This window comes from Cyprinus carpio, chromosome B19 (assembly GCF_018340385.1).
Source record: "Cyprinus carpio isolate SPL01 chromosome B19, ASM1834038v1, whole genome shotgun sequence".
NCBI lineage: Eukaryota > Metazoa > Chordata > Actinopteri > Cypriniformes > Cyprinidae > Cyprinus > Cyprinus carpio.
Window position 1 is genome coordinate 5,363,061 of NC_056615.1, and position 21,174 is coordinate 5,384,234.

The 21,174-nt window shown below is 37.2% G+C and overlaps 1 protein-coding gene across 4 annotated transcripts in view; it reads left to right on the plus strand.

Moving 5' to 3' along the window:
• The window catches only part of sept7a (septin 7a), a 44,130-nt gene that overhangs the window by 11,808 nt on the left and 11,148 nt on the right, over positions 1 to 21,174 (plus strand). For all 4 annotated transcript variants that reach the window (XM_042745731.1, XM_042745734.1, XM_042745730.1 and 1 more), the window contains exons 4-6: positions 6,132 to 6,238; positions 20,016 to 20,116; positions 20,257 to 20,391. In XM_042745731.1, the coding sequence (XP_042601665.1) occupies positions 6,132 to 6,238; positions 20,016 to 20,116; positions 20,257 to 20,391 (343 nt within the window). The remainder of the gene's footprint in view (positions 1 to 6,131; positions 6,239 to 20,015; positions 20,117 to 20,256; positions 20,392 to 21,174) is intronic.

The following is a 21,174-nucleotide window of genomic DNA, read 5'->3' on the forward strand; positions in this document are numbered from 1 at the left end:
CAGCTGACAGGAAAGCCCTGATCTGTCATCATTCTTGGCGGAGAGTTCAGTGAAGGACTCTGTAATTAGCTCTGGTGTTAAAATAGTAAGCCTTCTGCTCATAGACACCTTTCTGTTCATCTATCAATGTCTCTCTTCTCTTTCCTCAATGCTAAACTCTGCACACAAACTCAGATCTCTTGCGTGGAGTGATTTAGAGCATAACTACTTAAAGGAATAGTTCACCCAAAAATCTGTTGTCATTTACTCAACCGCATGCTGTTCTAAACCTCTATAGCTTTCTTTCTATATAAAAACAGAATTTATTTTTTTGCCAGATCTATCAATGACAATTAAACTGACCAACCATAAACAGTATTTCACAATATTTACACTATTATTTAACTGTTTTTTCTTGCATATTTGTAGACAACATAGGTCTATTGTTTCAGTCACAAAAAGTGAAACCACACCTTTCATAATTGCGTTGTCTTGTGATGGCTTAATTTTTCACGTATGCTTCATGAGATATTACAATTAGTCTTTCTTACATCTATTTGCATACCAAACTATAATTGGTCTTCTGAATTGCATACTAAATTTTAATTGGTTTGTGTCATGAATATATTTGCATACTGAATTACGATTGGTCTTCTGTGCTACATAACTATAAATTCAAAATGTATAAATATAAAGTTGAGAAGATTCTTGCCCTTTGTTAATTTTGAATCTTGTGTGGAACTCAGAAGCAGCAGCAGAATATTCACATTGCTCTTTTTTTTATACAATGAAAGTGAACAGTAATGGACGCTGTGGAGCTGCAGAAAGGATAAAGACTAACCATGAAAGTAGTTTGTGCAGTTCTTGAAGCTATTCTTGAAAACTCAAAACAAAACAGATATGACGTTATCATTGCAGCAGCATTTTTATTTTTGGGAGATTGGCAGCACTTATTCCCATCCACCATTGACATTTATTCTTGTTGAATTGGGTGTTATATGGAACACTTGCAAAGTCCTTCCTTTCCTTTAACCCTGACTTTTGTGCTTTTTTCAGTTTCTTATAAATATCTAAATGGCTAAAGTCTAATCTCACTGTAATCAGCACAAACTGGGCTATAATAATATGTGAGCAGCATGTATGTACATGATTGTGTTTTTTTGAATGGAAAATGTTATTATTTGTTAGTGAAAAACTAAAAATGTTAAATCACTTGAATAAGGCAATAAAACACATATAGAAAATTGGTTCCCAGGAATTTTGAGAACTGGAGCTTGTAGCCTAGAATTTTTTTTTTTCTAAATGATGTGAAAATCATCTTGTTTACTCACTTACAGAAAACAATATATTGATTTAAATTTTCTAAGACACTTTTTGTTGGTTAAAGTCATATGCGAGTAGGCGTCAACTATCATGAATTCACACCTGAGAAGACAAAGGCCTGCATAATGAGCTGCATAATGAGCCATTCAGTCAGCTGTGTCACTGAGAGGGATGAGTTACAAGAAAGAATGTGAGGACAAAATAAATCTATATAATTTTATGTTTGTAGTTTATTTAGAATATATTTAATTATCCCACAACATAATTTAATATTCACTTGTGAGTGCAGTTAAACAGTTTATTAGGAAAAATCAAAGTTGACTTTCAAACTGAATTTTTTTGCATCATTACTCCAGTCACACAATCCTTCAGAAATCCTTTTAACAATCTTATTTTCTACAAAAAAACATTTATTGTTATTATTATCATCATTATCATCATTATTATTATTATTATTATTATTATTATTATTATTATTATTATTATTAATGTTGAAAAGAGCTGAGAATATTTTTTTTTAGGTTTTTTTAGGGGGGATAAATTGAAAGAACAGCAATGATTGTTACATTTGTTACAGTTACATTTATTTGTTACATTTATATTATTTACATCAAGCTTTTGAATGGGTATAGTAGTGTATATTGTTATTGAAACTTCATAATATTTCACTTAATTATACATTTAGTCAGGAATTATAGTTTGGAAAAAGTCTAACTAGTAAAATGTTTACACGTTATGTGAAAACTAGTACAAGTATATAAATAAATAAAAAGAGACTTACTCATGTTTATGATCTCTGCTGAAAAAAGTGCTTCATTCTTTTTTATGAGGAAATCCAAATCTCAAATCCTCAACCACATCACATCTATTTGGGGTGAATTATGTCTTTTTCCTCTCATCGCGAAGCAAACAGTAAAATAATAAAAACTTGAAGAACAGTCTTGCTGCGTTGTCTTCTGTTGTGTGGGCGTATTCAAAAGCCGCGCGCTTCAGTGAAACATTTGAATCTCAAAAGCGCGCGCTCGGGCGCGGGGGCGTGGTCGCATTAGAAGATAATTAAGGGAGACGTGAAAAAACAGACATCGCGTTGTTTTCATATGGATTACTTTATCACAGAATATTTGTTTTCAGCAGCACTTGGTTAGTTTAAAAGTAGACATGTCAGGCTTTCTATAGATATCTCTCTCATGTCTCTTCGTTGAGTATTCACGGAGTTACAGTTCATTTTAATGACGCATTTGTATCTGAAGATCAGCGCAGACAAAGCGCTGCAGACAGCACTCCTTGTTTGTTATCTTTATTTTATAAGTGCACAAAGTTTTGTTGTTAATATGTCTGTATACAAAAAAAAGTAGACACTTTACAGATTCGATTGATGTATTGCACTTATCTGTACGATCAAAACTGAAAGTGTAATTTAAGTTCTTTTCGGGGTTATCAGGAGAAAATACCCCAAAACGCGTATACGCGTTAATCGACTCCAGAGGGTTAAAGCATTCGTACTAAATGAGTTTCCTCAAACAGCTGCAAGTTACGATACCATAAAAACTCCTGCAAGCTACGATTCCACAAGATCTTCAGCTTTTTATGTGAATGTCTTCCAGCAGGGAAATTCTTCACTCTGGCAGGCCTGTATTCAGTATCGTATGTCTCCCAGCAGTAACTCCACCATCGTGGCTGTTTTTCTTGTCTCTCTGCTGTGCTGGTTTCACTCCAGAGAACAGCAGAAGTGCATCCCAGTGCCTGCTTCGCTCCGCCACTCGCCTCCTGCTTTTGTTGTTTCCCTAATTCATAATGACATTTTAAAGAAGACTGTATTTCACTCGCTGTTTTCACAAGACCACGGGCCTGTTTCAAAGACCACATTCAGCAAGCAAAATAAACCCTGTAGGGCTTTTCTTCATTCTGCTCAACGATAGCAATTGCTTTTGCATCTCTCCAGGCAATGTGTGGATGACGTTTCTGTTGCGATGGTGAGGTCACTGTTGTTCTGCCCTTCTGGAAACAGTTAGGATTTGAAAGAAGCTTTTCTTTGTTTGAAGGTTCTCTCCGTGTTTTACGGCCTGTGGAAGTGGCGCAGGGTTGGGCACTTGTTAAAGGTCAGGAGAGAAGCCCAGCGGTGCTCTGTGCCAACATGCACCCAGTTTCCTTCACACTGTCCTCTTTGTTTCCAAGCTTTACAGGAACCATGTTGCCATGCATCCAGCCGATGAATCGCTCTCGGATGCTTGGAGGAATTGTTCTGTGAAAAAGTCACTTGTTGTTGGAGGCTTATGCATTGTGGTGAAGCACTAGAAGCATGTGGAAATCAAATGTCAGCGATATATTTGTTTAACTGAGTGGGATGAGTTACCTTTTTTAGCACATGAAGAAAATTTTGGGTTTTCAGTAACGGTAGTCGACACAGTGCTGGTGGTGCAGATGCTAAGGTGCTCTAGTTTCTTAGGGGTTTCTAATTGGATAAAAAAATTAACCACCTCAGGTGAGCGCCTAAGTTTTAAATTTAATGCATATCTTGGCATTTCCATCCGGCATGTTTTTTTTTTTTTAATGTGATAACTCAACTCAAAATTCACATAAAAATGTGGATGAGAACATAGCTAGTGACAGTAAAGAAATTTATAGTGTTATAAAAGATTTCAGTTTCAAATAAATGCTGTTCATCAGTTTCCACAAAAATATAAAGCAGCGCAACCGTATTCAACATTGATAATAATCAGAAATGTTTCTTGAGCAGCAAATCAGCATATTAGAATGATTTCTGAAGAATCACATGACACTGAAGACTGGAGTAATGATGCTGAAAATTCAGCTTTGATCACAGGAATAAATTACATTTTATTGTACATTACAATAGAAAATCCTTATTGTAAATTGTAGTAATATTTTGAAATGTTATTATTTTTACTGTATTTTTAATCAAGTATAAGTAACTATATTTTTTCTAAAGAAGCCAGATGCGTTTGAGGTACTGTTCATGTCCGTAGCGCAAACTGTGCTGGACAAGTTGCATGCTAAAGTTGAACACTTCGAGTCAAGGGTTAAAGGTTAAGTATGAGCAGTGGGGGAATTGATGCTTGTCTTGGCAAACACCACTAATAAAGTTTATAATGTCTTGTGAACATCTTCTTTGTCTTGGTCTCAGCACACCCTCTAGTTCTTCTCCTGGTTTGTACTTTATCAGATACTCCGAGTTTCAGACTGTTTAGATTTCCCTCCATCTATCCGGCTAAATAGTTGTATTCTCTTGTGGTTTATGGAATTCCACAAATTTCTGATGCCGTCTGCATTTTCCCAGACTCGCAGGCAAGGAACGACCCCATATAAGATCATGTCAGAGTTGATCACATTATGCCACTCCTCCAGAGTGGTTTCCTGTTTTTAGAGTTAAGCTGAAAAACTGCAGCATCTCAGGCTTTCCAAGTGCTTAATTTGGTAGATTTGTAATGTTGGGCATTATAGGGGCCTATGATTTCAGCAAAACGTGGACAGATTAATTGAATCCAGTAAAATTGGTGTATAATTAACGTATGTAAACAACATATGCTGTTCCGTGTCAACAGCACCATACGCAGATACGCTGTTGACGATGTTTACGCTTTGAACTGAATGTAAAAATTTTTATGAATTAATTTGATTACCACAGTGAAAATTACCCCATGATTTACTCACCCTCAAGGTTTATATGACGTTCTTTTTTCAGACGAATACAATCAGAGTTATATTAAAAAATGTGGTGGCTCTTCCAAGCTTTATAATGGCAGTGAATGTTGGTCGAGATTTTGAAGCTCAAAAAAGTGCATCCATCCATCATAAAAAGTGCTCCACACGGCTCTGGGGGGTAAATAAAGGCCTTTTGAAGTGAATCAATTTATTTGTGTATGAAAAATATCCACATTTAGAACTTTATATACCATAATCTCTAGTTTCCACTAACTGTGGTACGCACTTTCACGAGAGAGTGGTGTTCCATGACTTAAGAAGTAGTCTAAGATTTGGTGAGAATATGCTAGTCTCATGAGAACCAAGTTTTGTTTACAACAAAGGAAAACCATTTTCTTTTTGACTTATATGGAAGTCATCCCACATGTTTCTTCACAAATCTTATTTTTGTACTTCTAATTTGTGACCGGTGTTTTGTTTTGCGCTCTTCTCTGCGCTTCTGCGTTTGTCACTTCTCACCGGTGCTTACGCTATACCTACGTCTTACATCATCCACTGAACGCCACTCTCTCGTAAACACGCGTATCATACTTAGCGGAAGCTAGAGATTACGGTTTATAGATATTTTTCTTACATGAATGCATCGATTGACTTAAGAAGCGGAGCAACGTGGAGCACTTTTTTGATGAATGGATGCACTTTTTTGGGCTTCAAAATCTCAACACCCATTCACTGCCATTAGAAAAGCTTGGAAGAGCAAGGACTTTTTTCATGTAATTTCGATTATTCGTATTCGATGTATTCGTAAGAAAGCCACATGCACCTAGGTTGGCTTAAGGATGAGTAAATCATGAGGTAATTTTCATTTTTGGGTGAACTGTACCTTTAAAACTTACACTATTAAAACGGAATTCAGAAAATTTTAAAATGGGAAACACAAAATTTGGGGGGAAAAGTTTAAAGCACCATCTGGGAAAAATAAAATACATTTGTTGCCCAAATTGTTTAATGAACAGGCATGCAAATGGAGACCATGTGAATGATGACTGTTCAGATTCTGTGGAAATCTGTAGACTCAAATTCCACTCAGTTCACCATCCAACAGAAGTGATGAGTGAGTCACGTCCTGAAATCTCTGACGTAAACTCTCGTTCTCTGTCCTGCAGGAGAATCAGGTTTGGGGAAGTCTACACTCATCAACTCCCTGTTTCTGACAGACTTGTATTCTCCAGAGTATCCCGGACCCTCTCACAGAATCAAGAAAACCGTTCAGGTAAGATCAGGCTGGGTCACTACTCTGACATCACTCTGATTCCCTCCACAAAAACCCAGTAGGATTTTTCATTGGTTTTAGGATTATTTTAGAAAATAAGCTCTGTGACTAACAAAAGTTTGATTCTTACACATTTTGGTCATCATGATAATTTTCACAAGTGAACAAAACTTTATGTATTTTGATGCCTAAACATGATCACCAGAAGTAAAATGCTAAACGTAGGCTATAAACGAAAGTACACCACGGTCACATGACTTCAGCATCACAACAATTACGTCTTTCAGTCTTTAAAAATATTTTCCCTGATAACGAGGCTGTGAAAGCAACCAGCGAGTAGATGAGTTCAGACATTTAACCAAAAACACATTTAAAAACCCATTAACCTCAGGAGGATGGAACTGAAAGTGCTAAAATGCAACTGGTTTATGGGTTTTGACCTACAAAAGTACGTCATTCCTGCAGCACTCTGTGTTTCTCGCAGCTGGATCGCATATGCTTCAGTCTGTCTTCTGTAGGGTCCAATCTCTTGCCAAATCAGCAGTATTCTGCCATCGGCCTAATATCAGACTTTTAACTCAGTGGCTTCCCATTTCTCTGTGAGCATTAGAACTGGACTGACAGGCGCTGTCGATCACTGTCAAACACAGGTGTGGCCCTTCATCCCTCACTGGCTTTTGTGGTATGCGGTTCATCAGCTATCGTAAAGAATGCAGTGATCGCAGCGCCACGCTGAAACACATATTTGAGGGTTTTTTCCAGTCAGCAAGACATGAGCCAGGTCTTAGGGGTTGTGTGGACCACTTTCATGAGCTACTTTCTTATCTTAGACTCTATAGATTGGTACAGCTGTGTGAAAAGCCATACAAAAGCTATCTTGATTGAGATGAGTGTGATACATTACGTAACTGTGCAGTCATATGACTGTCATGGACAGAGATGTGTTTGCACATGATGTACTGGAATCCTTTGCAATCCAACAGAAATCAGTTCATCTAGTTTTTGATGTTTAGACTGCTAATGGTCCCAAATGCCATGGGGATAAACTAAGGCTGCACGATTTGGGGGAAAAGCCTAATTGCCATTTTACATTTGTAACATTTTAAAATTTAATTAGAAAAATACTCCAGGTTTGTTGTGCTTTTTGTGTAAGCCTGCACAATTTGACCCCTATTTTGTTATTATATATCAGTATGGCTATAATATAATAATGTTTCTGTTAAGCTTGATAATGTCTGTGCTGATAGATCAGATTTTTCTGTGGTACTTTAGCAAAAGCAGGTCTGTTTTGATATCATGTTGCCCTTGGCTCATATCAAGTGAAGGATCAGATTTCTGTGTGGATTAATCTCAGAGAAACATGATTTTCAGTGATGAGATGCCCTGGTCACTGCGGCCACACGTCTGATGAGCTGAACGTACCGACTGAATAATAAATGATATGCTGTTTTACAGTAGATGTGAACAGCAAGATGCAATTGTTGTTAATTACTGTCACACATCAGTTTATCTGCCATGTTGGAAAGGTCAAAATCTCTTTATAAAAGCATACAAACGAATTGATAGATGAAGTGTTATTAACACGCATTTTCTGGATTCTCTAGCTAACAGCCACTTATAAAAGTGGCAAGCATCTTACAGTCTGATTACTGAATGTGCAGATTGATGGGGAAAAATATAGCTTTGATTATAACACCGCTCTGAAGAAGAAACAGTCACTTACAATGCATAACAGAAATCATTTGCACAGTAATCACTTCTGTGCTTTCAAGTAAAATGCAGTGTAAGTCTAGTTTAAAATACTAAGTTATTTACAAAATAAAAAAAAAACTTGTGTGAATTGTATGTGTAAAATTTATGTGCAAATGTGTAACAAAATTTTTTTTACCCCCACAGGCAGGTAATTATTAATTGATTAATTTTTATTTAATTTTTATTATTATTATATATTTCTTTTTTACCAGTATGAAATCTTTTATTTAGCAAATGTACTTCAAACTGATCAAAAGTGACGGAAATGTGTCGTGTTATAAAAGATTTCTATTTCAAATAAAGGTTCAAAATATATACACTTTCTATTTATCAAAAACCTTGGGGTGGGGACATCAGTTTCCACAAAATTATGAAGCAACACAACTGTTTTCAACATTGCTGCTCAAAAAAAAACAACCTTTCTTATTGTTATCAAATCAGCATATTCATGGTCCACATTCCTTGTATGTAATATCTTTATGTACAGTGGGTACGGAAAGTATTCAGACCCCCTTAAATTTTTCACTCTGTTATATTGCAGCCATTTGCTTAAATCATTTAAGTTCATTTTTTTTCCTCATTAATGTACACACAGCACCCCATATTGACAGAAAAACACAGAATTGTTGAGGTTGCTGGAGATTTATTATTTAAGAATGGCTGAAATATCACATGGTCCTAAGTATTCAGACCCTTTGCTCAGTATTTAGTAGAAGCACCCTTTTGATCAAATATAGCCATGAGTCTTTTTGAGAAAGATGCAACATGTTTTACACACCTGTATTTGGGGATCCTCTGCCATTCCTCCTTGCAGATCCTCTCCAGTTCTGTCAGGTTGGATGGTAAAGGTTGGTGGACAGCCATTTTCAGGTCTCTCCAGAGATGCTCAATTGGGTTTAAGTCAGGGCTCTGGCTGGGCCATTCAAGAACAGTCACAGAGTTGTTGTGAAGCCACTCTTTCGTTATTTTAGCTGTGTGCTTAGGGTCATTGTCTTTCTTGGAAGGTGAACCTTCGACCCAGTCTGAGGTCCTGAGCACTCTGGAGAAGGTTTTCGTCCAGGATATCCCTGTACTTGGCCGCATTCATCTTTCCTTCGATTGCAACCAGTCGTCCTGTGCCTGCAGCTGAAAAACACCCCCACAGCATGATTCTGCCACCACCATGCTTCACTGTTGGGACTGTATTGGACAGGTGATGAGCAGTGTCTGGTTTTCTCCACACATACCGCTTAGAGTTAAGGCCAAAAAGTTCTATCTTGGTCTCATCAGACCAGAGAATCTTATTTCTCACCATCTTGGAGTCTTGGAGGGCTTTCATGTGTCTTGCACTGAGGAGAGGCTTCCGTCGGGCCACTCTGCCATAAAGCCCCGACTGGTGGAGGGCTGCAGTGATGGTTGACTTTCTACAACTTTCTCCCATCTCCCGACTGCATCTCTGGAGCTCAGCCACAGTGATCTTTGGGTTCTTCTTTACCTCTCTCACCAAGGCTCTTCTCCCCTGATAGCTCAGTTTGGCTGGACGGCCAGCTCTAGGAAGGGTTCTGGTCATCCCAAATGTCTTCCATTTAAGGATTATGGAGGCCACTGTGCTCTTAGGAACCTTAAGTGCAGCAGAAATCTTTTTGTAACCTTGGCCAGATCTGTGCCTTGCCACAATTCTGTCTCTGAGCTCTTCAGGCAGTTCCTTTGACCTCATGATTCTCATTTGCTCTGACATGCATTGTGAGCTGTAAGGTCTTATATAGACAGGTGTGTGGCTTTCCTAATCAAGTCCGATCAGTATAATCAAACACAGCTGGACTCAAATGAAGGTGGAGAACCATCTTAAGGATGATCAGAAGAAATGGACAGCACCTGAGTTAAATACATGAGTGTCACAGCAGAGGGTCTGAATACTTAGGACTATGTGATATTTCAGTTTTTCTTTTTTAATAAAGCTGCAAAACTGTCAACATTTCTGTGTTTTTCTGTCAATATGGGGTGCTGTGTGTACATTGAGGAAAAAAGATGAACTTAAATGATTTAAGCAAATGGCTGCAATATAACAAAGAGTGGAAAATTGCTTAATATTTGCTTAAAGTTTATCCCCAGAGAAACCATGCTGTATATATGAATCAGTCATCATATCTCTGCTATTAAGCGTGTGAAATGAGTTTACATGCTGATGAGATACCAGTGTAAGAATCTGAAGCCTCTGCTGTCAGATCAGTCTGATCGTATCTCTGCTTTCTGTTCTGTCCTGCACAGTGACAATGAACTTGTGTGTGGTTGTTGCCTCAGAGAATTCTGGGAAGTGAGTCAGAGAATCAGTATGTTACAATGTGATGTGTGCATGAGGAGGAGGAAGAGAAGCTTCATCGCTAATGTTTCTCACACTGTTGCATCAGTCTTGTTGGAACGAAGAGCTCAGGATCTGTGTGTGTGTGTGTGTGTAATGGCTGGAGGGTGGGGGAGTGCTCATTGAGAGTAGTTATGTTGTTTATGTAAAGTGTTGGCAGCGCTCTAACTGGATATGTGTGCCATTGACACATGAATCCATTAAAAGAGGAGTGTGAGTTTGTCTGTTCAATCCCTCAAAACAGCAGTTTGTCAGTTTGTATTAAATTCAAGTAGTCTGTCAATTCTGCTAATTGTCAGTGAGTGAACATGTCTTTGGCAGTGCTTGGAATGAAATACTAGTATTAAATGAAGCAGTGCAGACGTGTGCAGTAAGATATATCTATATCTGTCCAGACCTTCATGAACCAAGAGTCCTCGCTGGTTAATGAGGTATCAGACTCTGAGGAGAGATGCTTGAAGGAGCAGTGAAGCTTGATCATCTCTCTTTGAGTCTGACTGAGATCTTCTTTATAGTCTTGAGTCTCTTGACATTGTCCTGTGGTCAGTGCTCTTAGATCTCGGAAGTTTGTCTTAATGCCAAGCACATGACCATTACATTTAATATACTGTAAGTATGAAAAAGACATCCACAACAGCTTTGCTGTTGGTATAAATAACAAAGACTTGCATTCAGTTTTCCCCTCACACTCTTGTAATGTGTGCATATATATTTTGGTGTATTATGGCAGTGTTAGTTGCTAGAGATGTCTAACCAGACCATCTCACCTCCTCGGCTGCCTGCATCAGGTCAGGTGTGAAGAGCACGGCCCACGCCTGCTGCTTTGTGGCTAGGCAACTACTGTCACTTTTTCCATCAACACAGGAAGAACAAAGACTAATAGAAAGCAGCGGTTTGGTTTTTCTACTCCACCTGCTCAGTGTAGTCCACTCACAGGCAGAATTTCAGACGGTTATAAAGCCAGCCAAGATGTTCTCATGGTTCGTACACATTGGCTGAGTGACTGCACTGGTGTGGCGTAATTATCCGGATGATGTCATTGATGTGGATTGTTTGGGAAGACAGAAGATACGGGATGGGTGATCACACCCCCTCATTACCTCAGATCATTCTTTCTGCATTAGTTGTTCCAGCGACTGCCTGAAACAACAGCCTGAAATGACGGTAAAACAACAGGTTATCATCGGACAAAAATCACAACACGTGTGTCCAATATAAACATTGAGATGTGTCATAATTGTCCTAAAGAATAACACGCCAAACTAGTTCAAGCTGACCATTCTGTATTGCTTATTACTACAATAAACAGGTGTAGCTTATAAAAAAGGATGATTTTGGAGTTAATTTCAGATGTTAACAGTAACCACACATTAGAACTAAACAGATTTATCTGCTTACATGTAACTTTGCATTTAGTCATTTCCTTATATGTAAAGTTGCGTATACACATGAAAAGGTGTGCTTGCACAGACATTTCATCTCAAGAAACAATCACATATATGTTAATTGTTTGAGTCATGTGCACAGTCACAGTCTTGATAATTGACTGAAAGTTTGCGGAACTATTATTTTTGGTATTTCTGTTTGGTAATATCAGGTAACATTTTGATTTCAAGACCTTAAAGTCATGAAAATGAGTTAAACATAATGTATATATTTCTTAGGTGCATTTTTTCTAGGTTTTCTTTAATGGTTCATAAACTAGTGCAATCTATATAAATCTGCGTCATCAAGAATTTTTATTTAGTAATATAAACGCCTGGACATTTTACTTTTGGTTTTAGTATTTTAGGGCTAAAAGTCAAGCAAAAGTTAATAAAGCCTAAATTTGGCATGACATTAAATTTCACCCATGTCTATTTTCTAAATTCATGTTGTGGTCTTATTGTGAACGATTCGTCCATAACTTCATTGTTTGTTTTTTTAACACAATAAACAGGTGTAGTTTAACAACACAGTGCTTGTGTTTACTAGTGATAAATTTGAACAGACATTTCTGAACAATCAGACGTGGTGATTTTAAGAAATTTCACAGATTCTGGTTCCTTTTAGTAGTTTTAAAAAAGAGAAAATAATTTTGAAATAAATCAACAATGACAACAAATTAAAAATTAATTGTATAGATTTTTTTAAAGAAAAACTAAAACAGATTTATTTGTTATTAATGTATTTGAATTAGCGGCTTTGCTGTCTTTATCTGAACCCACACTTTGGGTTTGGTTTTTATTCTCTTATGTCATGTGCTACGTCAGTAATATGACACATGAAGAAGAGGTGTGTTTGAAACAATCACATGCTCGCTAGCTGTTTGTTGAGTCACATGCACATTCTGAAATACTGCTGATTATTTATTAATTGTATTTCTGTTTGGAAATCATCATGTAACATTGTGAATATTAGTTAACTCTACATTTTTAGTACCTTTCATTTTTCCGTAATGTGCAATCTATATAAAATGATCGAGAATCTTTATCTAAACAGCTGGAGAAGTAGTGGGCAAATCATGGAAATCTTGTGAGGTTTTGAAGGTTTATTTTGAAGTCTAGCTGCTTTCTGGAGTTTCTGTCTCGGGTGTTGTTCAAGGATGGCAGGTCTGCAGACGGCCGCCTCTCACAGGGGTGATAAAAAGCACACGCAGGAAGTCTTACGAGGAAGTACATTGACTGTGCTAGTTTTGCGTTTTTTTGGCAAAGGCAGGTTATGACAAGGTGAATATCAAGCCCCGTGTAGTTATTTATCTTCTTTTTTTCCCTTTCCAAACATTGTCAGGGTCTCATGAATAAACGGTTGAAGTCTTCACAAATGGATCATTAAAACAGCAGCTCATGCTTGAATAGACATACACACAGCACTGCACCAGAGTTTCTCTGTCAGACGTACCCGGACAAATGTTTTTCACTTGTTTCCTGCGGCGTGTGTCTCTTCACTCATCTGTATGCAGAGGAATCGGCGGCTGTCTTACTGGTTTCTCAGTATATAGCTGGATCCGTCATCTACATGTCACTGCATGCTTCCATATCAACACTTTAACTTTCAAAGTCATCAGAACCCATCCTACACATTACCAAAATGTTGTGTCTAGAGGCTGAGCACAGGAATGTGTGCTTGATACTTTCTTAAGGGTGTGGAAGGAAAGTGAGAATAGAGCAGATTGGATTTCCTGAAGCTCAACTGGACCTGTTTGTCTGAAAGTGTCAGTGGTCAACTAATGCCAAACTGAAAAGCTTTTGGTCACCCTTTTGTTCAAACTAGCTTGAACCAAATTCAAAACCACAGCTTGCGTTGGTTATTTCAGTGCTCAGGAAATTAGGCTATGTTCACGTGAGCCTTAGTGTCCTTTTTTGTTCTGTTGCTTAAATCTAACATGTTTTGTTTAGCTGTTCACATTTTTCTTTTTATTAAATGTGTCCAATATCAGATGAGTAAGAGCTGATTGAGGTCCTGAACTAACTAAAAAACAATAATAAATAGGCACAAAACATGCTGTTATATGGAAGTAAAAATGAAGGCCATTAAAGGCAGCTTTACTGATTCAATGTATTTTGTGCTGTTCACAGTTATGTAAAAAAATATATATTTTTTTTAAATATCTTTTAAATTCCTTTCAAAGATTCAATGCTTTGAACTTGGCACGCTTTGTTAAATTCAGTTGCCAGTAACCCCTGCTTACAAAACCTACAAAACAAGAACAGCATTGTTTTTAGATGAAACATTTAGCACAATCAAATATACTTCAGTATTTCTTTAGTTGGACCTCAGCACTACTTCCGTGCAATTAAAGTGCATTAAAAATGAGTTGGTCCAATTTTTTCTTTAAGTATTTAAGTTTAGTATACCAAAAGTACAATTGCAGGGTACTTTTATTATGCACATGAATATGTAAATGTATTTGTAGCATACCTGGCACAAAATAAATGTATTTCAAATACATTTTAGGATATTTTTTCACTTGGTTGTGCTTGTTTTTTCACACAATACACTCCACTCTAAAAACGTGGCATTCAAGTTAAAATTTGTCAAAAGTGCATCTCAAAACCTCTCTTTTTTTTCCCACCCTCAGTAGAAAATAAAACTGAAGAGATGGAACAACAACATCAACAACAGGCGGTATGAGAGGGTTATGAGAGATCCACAACTTTTAAAAAAGAACAAAGACATTTTTATTATAACTCCCGGAGAAATATAGCGCAGACACTGGACAAACATGAAGCTTTCTAGAGTGCATGTGTCGACCACCTGCATTCACATGCAAAAAATATAAAAAATAAATAAATTTAAAAAGCATGCTTGGGCCTTTACAGTATTGTGAGCACATCGACCAAAACAGCTTATTTGTTGAAATGAGTCATGCAGGCACACTTTATTCAGAGGAATTAGATCATGCGTAGGGAAGTGAACCCTTTTGGAAATGATGTGCTTGAAGCAAATTCAGGACCACAGCTTCTGCTTCGATATTTACTTCAGTGCCCAGGGAAATTCAACCAATCTTCAATCACTTCTCTTAAATACCTTCCAAAGGTTCAAGGCTATGAACTTTTGCCAAATTCAGTGACTTGTTTTACCCTCTGTAGCTCTCATGTGTCTCACAGGCTGCTGTCTGCTAACAGAACCTGTAAACACTGTACTGATATACTCGGTGCACTAGTCAGACTGTCTTTTTCTTCAGATCTTCAGATTTCACCAGCTTTTGCCTTTTTTGTGTGCAATATGCATCAGTTAGTAAAATGCAAGTAAAAAAAGAAAAATTTTGCATGTAGAATTTGGTTGAACATAATATTTTGGAATTTTTTGCATTTTTTTTTTCTTTAGAGCAAGTGCCAAGTGGAGAACTTTTGCTCATTTCTCAGACATTTAGCTACTTTACTGTGGTTTGTGTTGCTTTTCGTGGACAAACGGTTGTGATGAAATGAGTACTGTGTGTCTGATGGAAATCAATGTGGTGTGCCGTACAGACGGAGGAAGTTAGAGGAGGCTTTATGGGTTTGTAACTAAGGCAAGGTGTGTCGTTTGGACTGTTTTACAGGCAGGTGGTGAACAAGGTGTCTTGTTGGGTGATAAATCACACTTAAAGTGCTTTCTGTCTTTGCACATGATATTGTAAGCTCCAGTGTTTAACGTGCAAACCTAAACTTCACCCCAGATGTGCTGCGGTACACCTCTGCGGGTGCCTGTTTTAGTGCCGTTCCATCACAGAAAATAATTCCTCGAAACACAGTGGAATAAGTGTTCATGTCAGTCCAAATAAATCTTTTCTTTTAAACAGTTATGCTAGTAGTCAAAAGATTTTTCATTGGCTGGTGACATTATCTGGAGAGCGTGGTTGCAAACAAAACAATAATCCTGTGATGTAATAATCAAATTTGGGTTGCTGGGAAGCAAAGCTGGTTTTTAGGGTTAATTTATCGAATTTTATGTTTATTGATCATTTGGAAGTTGTTTAAATAATGTCTCCATTGATGTATGGTTTGTTAGGACAATATTTGGCCGAGATGCAACTATATGAAAATAGGAATCTGAGGGTGCAAAAAAATCTAAATATTGAGAAAATCACCTTTAAAGTTGTCTTAATGAAGTTCTTAGCAATACATATTACTAATCAAAAATTAGGTTTTGATATATTTATAGTAGGAAATTTACAAAATATCTTCGTGGAGCATAATCTTTACTTAATATCCTAATGATTTTTGGGTATTGCTAAAAACATAACCCAGCGACTTAAGACTGGTTTTGTGCTCCAGGGTTACATATTTTCTCGAATGAAATGAACTTATTTTGCAGAATTTCTACATGTTCTGAAGAAAACTGAGTAGTGATTGCCTGTACAAGTTCTAGCAAGCTGTGGATGGTTACTACGCTTGAAGTAATAGCACATCTTGCCCCAACAGGCCACAAGATTTGAAGTATCAATCATATCAAGAGCCCCAATGGTGCAGGATGGGTTGCATACTGATTTTCAACACTAATGGTTAAGAGATGGGTCATGATGGTCAACTAATTGACTAGTTGTCCAGAAAAAAAACCTGTAGCTGTGAGGGGGCAGGCACTTTAATGTTTTAGATTGAAAAGGCACAAGTTTAAAGACAATAAATATGTGCATTTTCATGAGTAAATTATTTATAACAAACCTCTTTGACTAGTTGTTCAGGTGACTCGCTGTCTAGTCGATTTTGAAAATTTGTTTGTCTAGTAAGCGGTTTTGTTAGAGTACCATAAACATAAGTATGAGCAACAGTAATAGTGATTCTAGAACTCTCTTTTGTAATCTTAGCAAGGTGCTTGCATTAGCGGTGATCTCAAAATGGCCAAAAATCAGCTGATTAATCAGCCTGGCCTTCAAGTCAAACTACTTATTCACATGCAACATGTCACGTTTAGATAAGTTGAGGGTAGATTCATTTCTCTGATAAATTCCAAGAAGGTCATAAAAAATGTTCCCACGTGCAATTCTTTGGAAAATTCTTAAGTTTTTTTTTTCTTTTTTTTTTTTCTTAAAAGGAAAATTATCTGATTGAGCTTTATCTTGCTGAAGTCACCTCATGCATAATCATGACTGATCATTGTTTACATTATCAATTATTAATATCACTTCAGAGAACCTGTGCACATCCCTAGTACTAGTAATATGTATTATATTTGTATTGTATGTTGCTAATTAATGCATAATTGATCTGAATGCAACAATTAATCTGAAATAGGCCAGTAAATTCATAAAACATCTTAACTTTGGAGATTTCAGCATGTTGGAGGTTATCCTATAGTAATTCTCAGTATTAACTAGGTGCTTATTAGCATGCCTATTAATAACATTTTGGCTGCTTATTAGTACTTATAAAGCACATATTCTGCATGACCATATTCTACATCCCTAATCCTACCCAATACCTAAACTTAACATCTACCTTTCTAAGTAGTTAAAAGTTTGTTAATAGCAAGAATCTGAGATCCGCCACACGCCCCGCAGCAGGCATCGTCACGCTCGCCTGCAAAAACCACTGTTTGCATTCCACAGCCGACCACCTCCTGCTGGAGCCATTTCTCCTGCATTCTTGGCCTCATTTCTGACTTTTTTCTTTCCCTGTTTCTGTGGAGTTGGTCATTTACAGAATGACAGATCTGCGGTGGCTGCACGTACGCTTTAGCACATCATCTCACTCATGTTTCCAAAACATCCCCACGGCCTCTCAGCTAGTGCTAATGGTTTTAAAAACAACACTTCTACTGAGAAGAAAGAAATGTAGCAGGATTTGCCAATGTGCTCTCAAGTTACGTGGTTTTTCCTTAGTAGGCTACCTTTGGGTGATATTCGCCCAAAAATTAAACTTGCATTTTAGTATTTACTTGCCCTCATGATGTTTTAAACACATATTGAGTTCTTTCTTCCCTTGAATGCAAAAAAAAAAAGATATTTTGGAAAATTTTCACACTGTTCAAAGGTTCCTTTTTTTCATTTAAATTAATAAAGCCAATTCATGCTTTGTGAGGATCGGATCAGCACGTTTCATACTAGTAGAATGCGTTTGAATATTTTCAATATAACGCAAGTCAATTGAAATAATTGAGCATTTACATGTAATAGAATTTTACATGTATTGGTAGACCGATATAGGTTTTTTTGATGACCAATCCCGATATCTTCGAGAACAGAATGACGATGTAAAGCTTGTATTCAGGATATCACACAATTTAATTTTAAGATTGTAAAAAATGCGAGTGCAACAATTGTTGCAAATACATTTGTAATTTTTTTTTAATATTCTAAAATAATTGTGGGGTGGGGTGGGGTTAAGTGGAAAATTTAAACTTAATTTTAAAAAATTATAAAATAAAAATGTATACTTAAGATATCAAGTTCTTAATTTTGTAATCCTACTATAGCATTTTCAAAAATAAAGAAATGGTTAAAAGCATGAATAAAGAAAGGAAGGAAGCACCGTAACCAGTGCACTTGGTAATCTGGGTAAGTCTGTGAAATCGGTTAAATCAGAATCATTTATCTTCATTTAAAGACCAGGCAACACAAATTGTACATACAGTACTCCATTAATATGACATAGCGGGCAAGCTGTTAAAATAAAAGTCCCGCTTACAACACTTCTGTTCAGCCGAACAGAAAACCGATATGCCGATAATTAAAAAAACATCAACTGCACATTGACCAATATATTGGCCAGCAACTGATTTGAAATTTGGAACACATTATGGCTGTGCAATTTTGTAGTATGAATGATAATGGATGTACAATTTTGTAGTATGAAAGAGCTTGGCCAAAGCATAAGAAAAAAAACAATCTGCAAAATAGCGTCTTGAATATTCCATGGAAGATAACCACCATGAGTTTGGCACATCAAAGGAGAATAAATTATTGATGTTTGGGCTAGAGAAGAAGAATCTTAACATGCAGCTGGCTGGACAACCACCACGAATGGCCCACAAATCACACAAGTCAGAGTGAACTTGCACTCTCTCTAAAAACAGCCTCAGTTCAGGATGTGTGTAGCTCCTCCATCCCAGCTGTTCGGTAGACATCGCTGGCCAAGTTTCTTTTTTGGGAGGGTGTGCTTCATGAAATGACTGTCCTGCGCTGGGCTTAGTGCTGTCCGTCTGAGCTGTGGAATGCTGAGGGCTGTTTAGGAGGAAATCATAAAATGCAGCCCTGAACAACCCAAACCCAGAAGCCACAGTCTCAGACCACAGCCGCTGTATGCTGCACATGGAAAGGTGTGGGCTTAAGCTCGTTTTAGCTGAGGTTGCACACATGTGGGGTGAATCTGTTGAGCGCCAACTGCTTCACAATATATTTAAATATGATCCATCGATTTAAAGCTCCACTTAATGTTACGACCCCAGTGTGGTCAGTCAAGGGGAAAAAGGGAGTAACAATAGAAGAGTTTCTCAACTAGACTTGAGGTATCATTCATGTCCATAGAGCAAGTTTCATGCCAAAGTATGATAACTTTTGGTTAAATCATCTGTTGCACGTTAATGTAGGTAAAGTGTTCAGAATGTCCTGGCTTATATTAGAACGAGAAAATCTTTGCTTTCCCTTTTGTGCTGCTCTTAAATGTGAACAGAAAACCTCTGAATGGTTGTTTAGAGCCCTGCAGGCCCTGATATTGATTGACTTCATGATTGTGTTTGTCACGAGTGTTTGCCCTCATGCTGTTTGCATATCTGCCCCACAGTTCTCTGAAAACAGCTAATTCATGTAGGTCTAGGGCTATTATTTTGTCATATTTCAGTCAGATACTGCTCTCAGTTTAGGACTTTTGTATTAGCATTATGATTTACATCAAGTCCTAATTGTTTTTTGTCAATTTTCAATACAAAATTTTATCAAGAACACCTTATACCTAGTACAAAACTTGTCAACCAATATGTTAGCTTCCAGATCATGTGTTTAAAAGAGGCATCCAAGAAAGGCATTTAGCAGAACATTATGTTGGTTTTTGAGTACGTAGAGGCTACATACAATTGCAGTGATTTTATTTTTATTTTATTTTATTTTATTTTTCATGCTTTAATTTTATATCACTGTTATTTTATTTATTCATTATTATTTTTTCTTTTAAATTGAATTTTTTTATTATTTTATTTTTGCACTGAATGAACTTGGAAATCGCCATATGTGATTTTTGTTTTTAGGCTAGTAGTTATTTAATTATTTATTTATTTATTTTGTTTTTTTAGGTGGAGCAGTCCAAGGTGCTGATTAAAGAGGGTGGAGTTCAGCTGCTGCTCACCATTGTGGACACGCCGGGGTTTGGAGATGCTGTGGATAACAGTAACTGGTAAACATGATTTCTTTATTTTCTGCATGTCATCTGGGAGTCTTCTCATATTGGTGTTTAATAAATGAAGGATGGCTGGTTTGTTTTGTATTACATTTGCGTGTTGTTGAGTCTGAAATGTCGGTTTGGTCGTCCTCTAGCTGGCAGCCCGTCATCGATCACATCGACAGCAAGTTTGAGGATTACCTCAACGCAGAGTCACGCGTCAATCGACGCCAGATGCCCGACAGCCGAGTGCACTGCTGTCTGTACTTCATCGCCCCCTCTGGTCATGGGTAGGCACTCCTTTTCAAGCATTAAACACACACAAACCCTCTGTATTTTTGGCTTGTATTTCTGCTGTGGAGGGGCTTTTAGAGGTGAGCTCTAAAGTGATGCCAAGTGCATCAGGATTTATTGCAGCGTCAGCGTTGTCAGTCTAAGTTGTCGTCAGACTTTATTGTTGCATCTCATCTGAATCTCATACTCCTCCAAATAAATCAAAGTTCTCTGGCGTGTGTGAATTGGTTAGGAATCCTCTTTCTTTCTTTCTTTCTTTCCTCTTTTTCTCTCACATTGATTCTTTCTGTGGCTCAAAGTCATGCTCTGACTGTTTTTGTCTGCACATCCAGATACTCAGGGAACACTGAAAAGTTAGGAAAACACAAGTAGCCTATATTTAGTACAGTTTGCCAATACTTGAGGAACAAACCCCTAACCCCTTTTTGATATCTAAAACAATGAGACGTGTTGGGAGAAGTGCGTTTTTGTTTTGATTTTAGTTTGGTGTGTGTGGTGTTTTTTGTTTGGGTGGTTTGGTTTAATGGTTTGATTGTGTTTTGAAGTTTTGATTTGGTTTGGTTAATTTGGTTTGGTTTGTCTGGTGGTTGGTTTTCTTGGCGTTTGAAAGTGATTTATGTTTTGTATTGTTTTGTGTGTTTTGTTTTGGTTTGGTTTGGTTGGTTTTATTTGTTTGGTGCTTTTTTGTTTGGTTTATTGATTTGTTTTGGTGGTTTTTGGAAGTGTTTTATGTTTTGTCTTGTTTTGTGTTTGTTTGGTGTTTTTAGTTTTGATTTGGT